This window comes from Vicia villosa, linkage group LG1 (assembly GCF_029867415.1).
Source record: "Vicia villosa cultivar HV-30 ecotype Madison, WI linkage group LG1, Vvil1.0, whole genome shotgun sequence".
Taxonomy (NCBI): Eukaryota; Viridiplantae; Streptophyta; class Magnoliopsida; order Fabales; family Fabaceae; genus Vicia; species Vicia villosa.
The window spans coordinates 21,156,874-21,167,684 of NC_081180.1; the positions used below are offsets into that span (position 1 = coordinate 21,156,874).

Consider the following 10,811-nt stretch of genomic DNA (forward strand, 5'->3'; position numbering starts at 1 on the left):
TTTTAATTTCAGGGAAGGATACTATAGCACTTCCCCCGTATCTCAGGTTGGTCACTTACGGAGGGTTATACTGAAGATAAGCCGCGTGCATGTGCATACGACCCCCTCCGAGGGAACCAAACGGTAGAGCCATTCAGGTTGTACATTAACCGACTGACACATGAGGACGTACACTTCTGTTTATACGTTGACCACCGTGTGACGAAGGGATATGGGTGAGTCGTATCTACATCCGACTGGAGCTATGAGTACGGTTACATGTTATGATTTCTCTAGGTGTCTCATCCATACATGATACATGATACTCAAGGGGACCCACCGAGGCTAGTTCATTAGGCTAGGGCCGATCATGCCACTTACGTGTTGCCCAAGTGTCGTCGTGTCATTGAGCTTGCACGAGATGGTCTTGACATATGTTCGTTTCTTGATGGATCTGATGCAAGACGTGTTCCGAATGCCATCATGGAGGAGGCTCAGGCGGTCATGCTTTACAGGAGGCAGCGGAGGGAGGCCTCGAGGGTGACAAGCCTACTAATCATCCGCTATACCCGCAATACCCAATATTTTTAATTGATATTTTTTGTTATTTAGCAGTACTTCTTTGTTATTCAGTTTGGATAACATTTTTGTATATCGTACTACTATAGCACTATACATATATTCAGTAGTTTGAGTTCAATAGCTTTTTGTTATTCAGTAATTTATGGTTTTTTTTCCAATTCTACATGTATTTGTATTATGTGCGAATCAACCGTAAATATATTAAAATAGTTCTGATACTGGTAACAGCAGAAATCAGAAATATATTACCGGTTGAAACCGCAAATATACCTCTGGCTTTCAATCAATTTTAAAAATAAATGGTGCGCATTGGAAATATACTTCCGATTTTAGAGGGGAACTTTAGGAATTGCAAATGGTATTTCTTTTGAGCATGAGATGGAATAAGAATTTCCCTATATTTTTGATTGATTTGGACATCAGACCCTTTCAAAAACCAGCCAAACCAACCCGCGAACACTCAAATTTTTACTCTTAAACCTACCCTATCCTACTCTTAACATACTCCTTATAATTAACACATCATGCATATTTTATCCTGGAGCATTTGGTTACTGCAAAATGATGTCCTGTTTAAGGGTTTATAGTTCGGTTGTAATGAGTAGAGTATCCCTTATGCTCTCGTTTATTATAATAGTTGCATATTAAAAAAAATGCACATAACATTTTTATGAAAAAACTAATATTTTCTACTTAAATCTTGCACAATAATTTATTGAAAATGGGTATATAAACAAAAAGAAAGATAAAAAAGAAATTAACAGTAACAAGTTTATATTAAGGCATTTGTTAAGTGTATCTTTTAGAAACATAAATATTACGGTGAGACAAAATTACAAATACGAATTCTCAAAATTATAGAAAAAAAAACTTATAATACGATTGTAGTGGCCTACCGTGTTATTAAATATAGAATAAAAAATTCAAAAAAATGATAAGTTTTATGTGAAAAAACAATTTTTAAGGTTTTAAAGTTTTGAATACAAAAATTTCAAGATCTACAAGTAAAGTATTTTCTCAAATATTTTTAAGTAATATTAAAAATAAAAAATGTTTATATATATATATATATATATATATATATATATATATATATATATATATATGGGGACGACTCAAGTGAGAACACTTGGTTATTATGAAAAATGAGAACAATGAATCACGACCATTAAATTTTGATTTTGTTGATTTTAATGGACTGGATTGGTTTCTCTTTCTAGGATGCTTAATATTTATTTTAAATCAACATAGAAAGAGAAATCAATCCAGTTCATTAAAATCACCAAAATCAAAATTTAATGGTCGTGATTCATTGTTCTCATTTCTCATAACAACCAACTGTTCTCACTTGAGTCGTCCCCTATATATATATATATATATATATATATATATATATATATATATATATATATATATATATATATATATATATATATACATATATATATATATATATATACATATATATATATATATATACATATATATATATATATATACATATATATATATATATATATATATATATATATATATATATATGAGGGCATATCATATGAGAATGCCATCTTTATATGAGAATGTGAGAATGAATCTGAACAATTGGATTTTAAAATAAATGGTGGAGATTATGTGTGTATCTTTTTTTCTCTCTCCTACATCATTTATTTTAATAATGTAGGAGAGAGAAAAAAAGATTCATATATAATCTCCACCATTTATTTTAAAATCCAACGGTTCAGATTCATTCTTACATTCTCATATAAAAAAGGCATTCTCATATGATATGCCCTATATATATATATATATATATATATATATATATATATATATATATATATATATATATATATATATATATATATATATATATATATATATATATATATATATATATTACGAGTACATGTTAAGAAATTAATATAAAAGATTTATCAATATAAGAAAGATATATTCTAAGAGTACACGTTAAAAAAAATATGATAAAATTTTATTTGAAAAGACAATTTTTAAAGTTTTAAATTGTTGAATACAAAATTTTCAAGATCTACAAGTAACGTATTGTCTCAAATATTTTAAAAATAATATTAAAAATTAAAAATTAAAAAATATATATATATATATATATATAATATTTATCTTGTAAATAGTATATTATTTTATTTAATAATTTAAATTTTTTTAATAGTAAAGCAGAAATTCTATATAAATAATAAATAAAAAATACAAACAAATAAAAGGAAAAAGAGAATTAGTAGTGTGCAAAAACAAAAAGAAAGCTAAAATTCATAACCAAAGTTAAAACTAAAAAAAAAACTAAACAACTAAACTAAAGGAAATAGAACAAGTCACAAAATCGATAATCTAATTTATCCTAAAAAAATCAAGCAAAATAAAACTTCAGAGAGACTGAAGCTGAAGGAAAGAAAACTCAACCACCTCAAAAAAAACAAAAGGAGGGTGGCTGGCCACCAACACTCCCTTAAATGCCAAATCAAATAAAAGTCTCACTATCATTCTAATAGAGAAACAAAAAAAACTCTTATTATAATCATTATTGGAGCAATGTTGAAGGAGTTATTATAATCATTATTGTATGACAAAGTTGGCAATGCAGGTTGCTGAAGAATCACATTCTGATTCTGGTTCTGAATTTGTTGTGGTTGGGACTGAGACATTTCAAATTGATTTCCAGCAACACCAATACAATTAGTTTTGATCAGGTTATCGTGGATTTTCTGGACACCAGCAGCAATAGCATCATTAGCATCATACATGATTTCGAGATCTGCAGGACGAGTCACCTTCGGAGCTAGGTGGGTGTGGTTGCCTTCATAACTGGTTAGCAGCATGGAAGGCTCAGGCGCATAACGCTCTATGCGCTTCTTTACGTCACAACCGGGAGCGGTGCAACGGTAATAGCTCCTGTTTTACATATCACCAAACAAGAAAAAAAATGCAAGTTCAACTCAATCAAGAATATGTGTGATCACTGCTATAGTTATTACATTACATATAATCTAAGGAAAATCAAATACATAATATGATTTTAAAGGAGTCTTTGATCTGGGTGCAAGTTTCTGCAAAACTAATTAGCGAATGCAAAAACTTGCACCCAGATCTACGAAATTACATCATTAGATTTCACGATACCTAGAAAAAGGGCTTTTCTTGACACGTTTCTGGCCATACTTGAGCCATTGGAAACCATCATCCAAGTGATCAACTTCAGTTTCTGTTTTGACATTAACTTTTGTAGGTCTTTGCTTTTGCTTGTCCTTCTTCTTTGGTTTCACGTTTTCATCATCTTCCTCAATCTTCTCTTTGACTGTAACTCCTGATTCCTTTTCTTTTTATTTTTTATTTTTTATATGAATAATAGTATTTATTTTTGAAAAAATAAAATAAAATAAAAATATTTTAATCAACTCACGTTTTCTTCGCCTGATTTTGATCATTTGGATTCTCCACCGCTTCGATTCCATGATCTCCACCGTGATCCTCAGCTTCCTTTCCTTCAACAAGTTGCAGTCTATCTTCAGGTTCAGCTGCGGCAACAACCGGTTTGACAGCAACTGCACCAACCGGTTTGACAGCAACTGCACCAGCCTCATTGTAGGACGAAGGAATCGAAGACGAGTCCGAGACAGGCTGCTGCAGGTCAGTTTGGGTTGCAGCAGGTAGTGATTCTGACGTGCCGGTTTCAAAGTTGAAGTCTGAGAACCAATAAAAAGCGTTGAAATCATCCATGTAACTAGAAAAAGAAGCATCACTTAGATTAGGATCAGACAGTGGTGATGGTGGTGGTGGCATGTTAAAGACGCTGCATGATGGTAAAGCAGGTGAGAAATGGAAATCAGTTATGCAACTTCCATCATTCATGTTGTTTTGAATCTCATCATCAGAAAATGCTGATGCTGAAGAATTCTCCATGATCATCACATACACTTTTTCTCTCTGGATTGTGTGCTGTGACTTGTGTAAGAGTTGTTTATAACTATGTTTATAAGGGTGTATATATAACCTTTTGCATATATTCCTCAGTGTTCTATCTGTTTCTTTTTTTTTATTTTTAATTTAATGAAATATGTTTTTATTTGAAAAAGTAAGGCTTTTTAATTAATTTCACAAGATAAATGAGTAGATGACAAAATGAGGAGATAAGAAAAAGGACATTTTGGGGATTTTACTAAATTAAAATTGTGTTCCCTAAGTTTTATAAATGTTTGACTTGGATCCTTTTACACGTTTTCACTTTCAGTTTCATTTTCATTTGTATTTATCAGTATTATTTTTACTCCCTTTTATTTTCATGAAAATCATTTTATTTGACTAAATGATTCCAATTAAGAAAATATATAAAAGTATAATTATTTTGTTTGTGAAATTTGTATTATCTAAATTTTATTTGGGTTTGGACATCTTATGTTTAATGCCTTGTAGTTTTATTCCATGATTTTAGCCATGTTAAGTCTGGTTTTATATTGAATTAAATTTGAAGATGAACTATATATCAACTAGTTGAGATTACCTATTTATGCATGATCCGATGATTTCGATTTTAATCAAACAACTTGTTTTAATTATTTTTCAAAAGCTTTATTCTAAAGTTAATCTTGTGGTTATAAGTATAAATCTGAATTGACTGCTTTGTTGAAGTATTATTTTATTTATGTCATGAAATTGCTAATCATTCATTAATCATTGTAAGCTAGTTAATGAGATTCATCTCACTTTCCATTGTCTACCAATTTTTTTTAGAAATCGACATTGCTTAATATTTGATGTTATTTTGATTAAATTTGTGTTAATTGATAAACTTGTTTCAAATTTTGAATGTATATGATCATTACTACTATAAATAATTTCTTTTATGATAAAATTTTTATCTCGTTCTACAAATAATCGAGATATATATTTAGGGTGCATCATATTTAATTGTTTTTTTTTATAAAATTCAATGTATTCCATCGATTTTTTATTAAACACTGAGAGAATAGATCTCTGAGGAACCTAACTTCGAAACCTATTTATTGTATTTTTTTTGTTTATCTTTTCAATTGACTTAGATATCAAGTGTTATATTTTTTCATTCGGCGTCTTTCTCTATTCAATATTTTAAATTATTTTAAATACGAAATTAATATTTGTTAGATGAAAAAGAACTATAATCATGATACAAGATAGGGCTATTGTAGCAGTTATTTGTTAGAACAAGATTTGTTCTGATCAATATTCTTAGTTTTGATGATAACAAGGATATGAATTTTGGATGAGATAATGTGGTACTCTAATACATTGCAATTTCCCTTTCAGGAAAAATATATAAAGAATATGCACAAATCAGCGCTCAGAAGCTTTGACTCAGAAGGTTCAGCATGCAACATCAGAACATGGTCTGGCAAGACATCAGAAGATGGTCAAAGCAGAATCAGAACATGGGTCTATGGAAGCATCAGAAGAACTTGAGTTCAGAAGCAGAAGCACTGAAGTTCTCATGGTATCACGCTCAGAAGCACTTCAAGGTCAGAAGACAAGAAGATGCTCTGCACCAAGCTGTTTGACTCTGATGATATTCAAACGTTGTATACACAAACATCAGATCAGAAGCAAGTACAAGATGGCAGGCTACGCTGACTGACAAAAGGAACGTTAAAAGCTATTAAAGGCAACGTCAGTAGACACATCGTAAACAAGGCTCGAGGTAGTTGACAAAAGAGTGAAACATTAAATGCAATGCTGTACGGAATACGCAAAGCATTAAATGCTCCCAACGGTCATCTTCTCAAGTGCCTATAAATATGAAGTTCTGATGAGAAGCAAGGTTACCGATTCTGACGAATTCTGTGAATACTAACTTGCTGAAACGCTGTTCAAATCAAAGCTCATAAACTTCATCTTCATCAAAGCTCACTACATTGCTGTTGTAATATATTAGTGAGATTAAGCTTAAACTTTAAGAGAAATATCATTGTTGTGATTATAGCTTTTCAGAAGCATTTTAATACTCTTAGAATTGATTACATTAATTTGTAAGTAACTAGAGTGATCAAGTGTGATCAGGATACTCTAGGAAGTCTTAGCTTGTGTCTAAGCAGTGGTAACTAGAGTGATCACGTGGTGGTCAGGATACTCTAGAAAAAAAATGTAAGTTCAATTCAATCAAGAATATGTGTAATCACTGCTATAGTTATTACATTACATATAATCTAAAGAAAATCAAATACATAATTTTATTTTAAACGAGTTTTTGATCTGGGTGCAAGTTTCTGCAAAACTAATTAGCGAATGCAAAAACTTGCACCCAGATCTACGAAATTACATCGATAGATTTCACGATACCTAGAAAAAGGGCTTTTCTTGACACGTTTCTGGCCATACTTGCGCCATTGGAAACCATCATCCAAGTGATCAACTTCAGTTTCTGTTTTGACATTAACTTTTGTAGGTCTGTTAGTAGTTGATTAGTTGATAGTTGATAAAAGATAGTTTTAGAGAGTTGTTTAGAAAGAAGGCTATTTCATTGATTTCTTGGATGATTGTTTACAATGTAGCAATTGCCTATTTATAGGCTACAAGTCACCAACCTCTCAATGGTGGTGAATGTTTCTACATTACATTAGTTCTTTCTAGAGTTTTCATGATATGTTATTATCATGATAAATCTAGATTCTTCTATATTTGCCATACACTTATATATCTAGATTGTTCTACCATATTCATACAACTTATAGTTCTAGGATGTTCTATATTTTCATACATATTATATTTAAGAATACTCTAGAAATTTGTAGCAACTTCAATAAGGTCTTTGCTTTTGCTTGTCCTTCTTCTTTGGTTTCACGCTACCACACACATAGAATTCAAAATAAAATAAATAAAGCATATTTCATCATCTTCCTCAATCTTCTCTTTGACTGTAACTCCTGATTCCTTTTCTTTTTATTTTTTATTTTTTATATGAATAATAGTATTTATTTTTGAAAAAATAAAATAAAATAAAAATATTTTAATCAACTCACGTTTTCTTCGCCTGATTTTGATCATTTGGATTCTCCACCGCTTCGATTCGATGATCTCCACCGTGATCCTCAGCTCCTTTTCCTTCAACAAGTTGCAGTCTATCTTCATTTTCAGCTGCGGCAACAACCGGTTTGACAGCAACTGCACCAACCGGTTTGACAGCAACTGCACCAGCCTCATTGTAGGACGAAGGAATCGAAGACGAGTCCGAGACAGGCTGCTGCAGGTCAGTTTGGGTTGCAGCAGGTAGTGATTCTGACGTGCCGGTTTCAAAGTTGAAGTCTGAGAACCAATAAAAAGCGTTGAAATCATCCATGTAACTAGAAAAAGAAGCATCACTTAGATTAGGATCAGACAGTGGTGATGGTGGTGGTGGCATGTTAAAGACGCTGCATGATGGTAAAGCAGGTGAGAAATGGAAATCAGTTATGCAACTTCCCATGTTCATGTTGTTTTGAATCTCATCATCAGAAAATGCTGATGCTGAAGAATTCTCCATGATCATCACATACACTTTTTCTCTCTGGATTGTGTGCTGTGACTTGTGTAAGAGTTGTTTATAATATATAACCTTTGCATATATTCCTCAGTTTTCTATCTCTTTCTTTTATTTTTTCCCCCTTTTTATTGAATGAAATATGTTTTTATTTGAAAAAGTAAGGCTTTTTATTAATTTCACATGATAAATGAGTAGATGACAAAATGAGGAGATAAGAAAAAGGACATTTTGGGGATTTTACTAAATTAAAATTGTGTTCCCTAAGTTTTATTTATGTTTGTGTCAAAGATGCAAGAACTCACCATGAAAGGGGAAAAAGTTTGTTACAATCAAGAAGAAGATAGAGAGAGAGAGAGAAGGAATGAATCACTGTTTCATTGATTAAGCAAAAATAGGTTACATGAGAGTTTATATATTCTATACAAGAGTATGCATACTAAGCTACAATAGACTAACTGTACAATATATCTATCTCTAATATCCCCCCTCAAGCTGGACTTTGGATGCTACAAAGGCCAAGCTTGGACAAAAGAGAATTGAAAATAGGAGAATGCAATGGCTTGGTGAATACATCAGCTAGCTGTTCTTTAGTAGAGATAGGTAACAAGTGAAGAAGTTTGGACACTATCTTCTCTCTAATAACATGACAATCAAGCTCAATATGCTTGCTCCTCTCATGAAAAGTGGGATTATGCGCAAGATAAACAGCTAACTTGCTATCACAAAACACAGAGGCAGGCTGAGAGAAAACGATGAGGAAGTCTCTAAAGAGAAATTGGAGCCATTGTAGCTCACATGATAAGGACGCCAAAGCTCGGTATTCAGCCTCAGTGGAAGAACGAGAAACTGTGTTTTGCTTCTTTGATTTCCAGCAAATAAGAGATGAGCCAAGGATAACACAAAATCCTGTAACTGATTTGCGAGTTTCCGGGCATCTTGCCCAGTCAGAATCTGCAAAACCAAACAGTTTGAGAGAGCTAGTAGCAGAAAATAAAATACCCTTAGCAGGTGCAGACTTAAGGTATATGAGGATTCGAGTAGCCGCTTGATAATGAGGAACAAGGGGCTTGGAGACATGCTGACTCAAATGTTGGACAGCATAGGATATATCTAGTCTAGTGTTGGTAAGATAAATGAGACGACCAATTAGTCTCCTATAAGAAGAAGGGTCATTAAGAGGAATGCCATCTGAAGTGGAGAGCTTTAGATTAGGATCAAAAGGTATAGTTGAAGGCTTGGCTGCCAAGAAACCTGTGTCTTCAAGCAATTGAAGAGTGTACTTCCTTTGGTTCATGAATATACCTTTAGTGGACCTGGCAATCTCAAACCCTAAAAAGTATCTCAGTTTTCCCAAATCCTTAATGCTGAACTGTTGGTCAAGGAGGCGTTTAACATGGTGAATCTCATCAATAGAATCACCAGTTAAAACTATGTCATCCACATAAACCAGTAAGGCTGTAAAGCTAGTGGGGGAGGATTTTACATATAAAGAACAGTCAGCCTGAGATTATGCATAACCAATAGATATCAAAAAAGAAGAAAGCTTAGCATACCATTGCCTACTAGCTTGCTTCAAGCCATACAAGGATTTTTGGAGTCTGCAAACTTGTGAAGGATTAGAAGTCACTAAGCCAGGAGGTAAAGTCATATAAACTTCCTCATTTAAATCTCCATGCAAAAAGGCATTGTTGACATCTAATTGCTCTAGATGCCAACCTTTGATTGAGGCTATGGACAAAAGAACTCTAACTGTGGTAATCTTAGCCACAGGAGAAAAAGTATCAAAGTAGTCCACTCCTTCCATCTGTGTATAGCCTTTAGCCACAAGTCTGGCTTTGTATCTCTCTATGGATCCATCTGCTCTGTATTTCACTTTATAGACCCATCTGCATCCAATAGGCACTTTACCAGGTGAAAGATCCACTAATGTCCAGGTATGATTAGCAGCAAGAGCCTGCAATTCAACATTCATAGCATGCTTCCAACATTCAAATTGGTTAGCTTGTAGGAAACTAGATGGTTCAGAAATAGATGTAATGGTGGAGCAGAAATGATGAAAATCTGGAGAGCAATTTTTATAGGACAAGACTGAGGACAAGGGATAAAGAACTTTAGAGGCTGTAGGAGTGGCAGAGGAGGAGTAACAATGATAATCAGCAAGATATGAAGGAGGATGAGTAGTTCTAGTAGAATGCCTTGGAAGAAGCTGATTATTAGGGGAGGAATTGCTGCTAGAAGGATTATTGGGAGTGATGGGAGAACTGTTAGGTAAAGGACTAAGCTGTGAAGGACTATCAGGTAAAGAAGAAACATGAGTAGGGGATGGACTAGAGTCATGAGTAGGAAGGGGACTATAATCTGAATTAGTAGGGTCAGAGGCAGCAGGCAAGTTATTATCTAGTGGTTCATTAGAGGGCACAACATTGTCCAAGGGTACAATGGGAGTTATCTCATCAGATAGAGTAGGGCCAGAATTAGTACATACAGGGCAGGGAGGGACAGAATTGTTATCCCGTGGACAAGGTGAGGTTTTAAAAGGAAACAGATTTTCATAAAATATAACATTTCTTGACACAAAGATATTGTGATGTGTCAAGTCATAAAGAACATATCCCTTAGTGCCTTCTGTATAGCCTATAAAAACTGCCTTGCGAGCCCTAGGGTCGAATTTAGTCCTATGAGCCATGAGGGAAGTGGCATAGGTTAAACAACCAAAAACCTTAAGGTG

General features: G+C 33.2%; 1 protein-coding gene and 1 pseudogene across 1 annotated transcript; both read right to left on the bottom strand.

Moving 5' to 3' along the window:
• Positions 1 to 2,987: 2,987 nt before the first annotated feature.
• LOC131602299 (WRKY transcription factor 71-like) lies at positions 2,988 to 4,449 on the bottom strand (annotated as a pseudogene).
• Positions 4,450 to 7,579: 3,130 nt separating this feature from the next.
• Positions 7,580 to 8,083, bottom strand: LOC131659837 (uncharacterized). The gene has a single exon (XM_058928982.1). The coding sequence runs from the start codon at positions 8,081 to 8,083 to the stop codon at positions 7,580 to 7,582; it is 504 nt and encodes a 167-aa protein (XP_058784965.1).
• Positions 8,084 to 10,811: the final 2,728 nt, after the last annotated feature.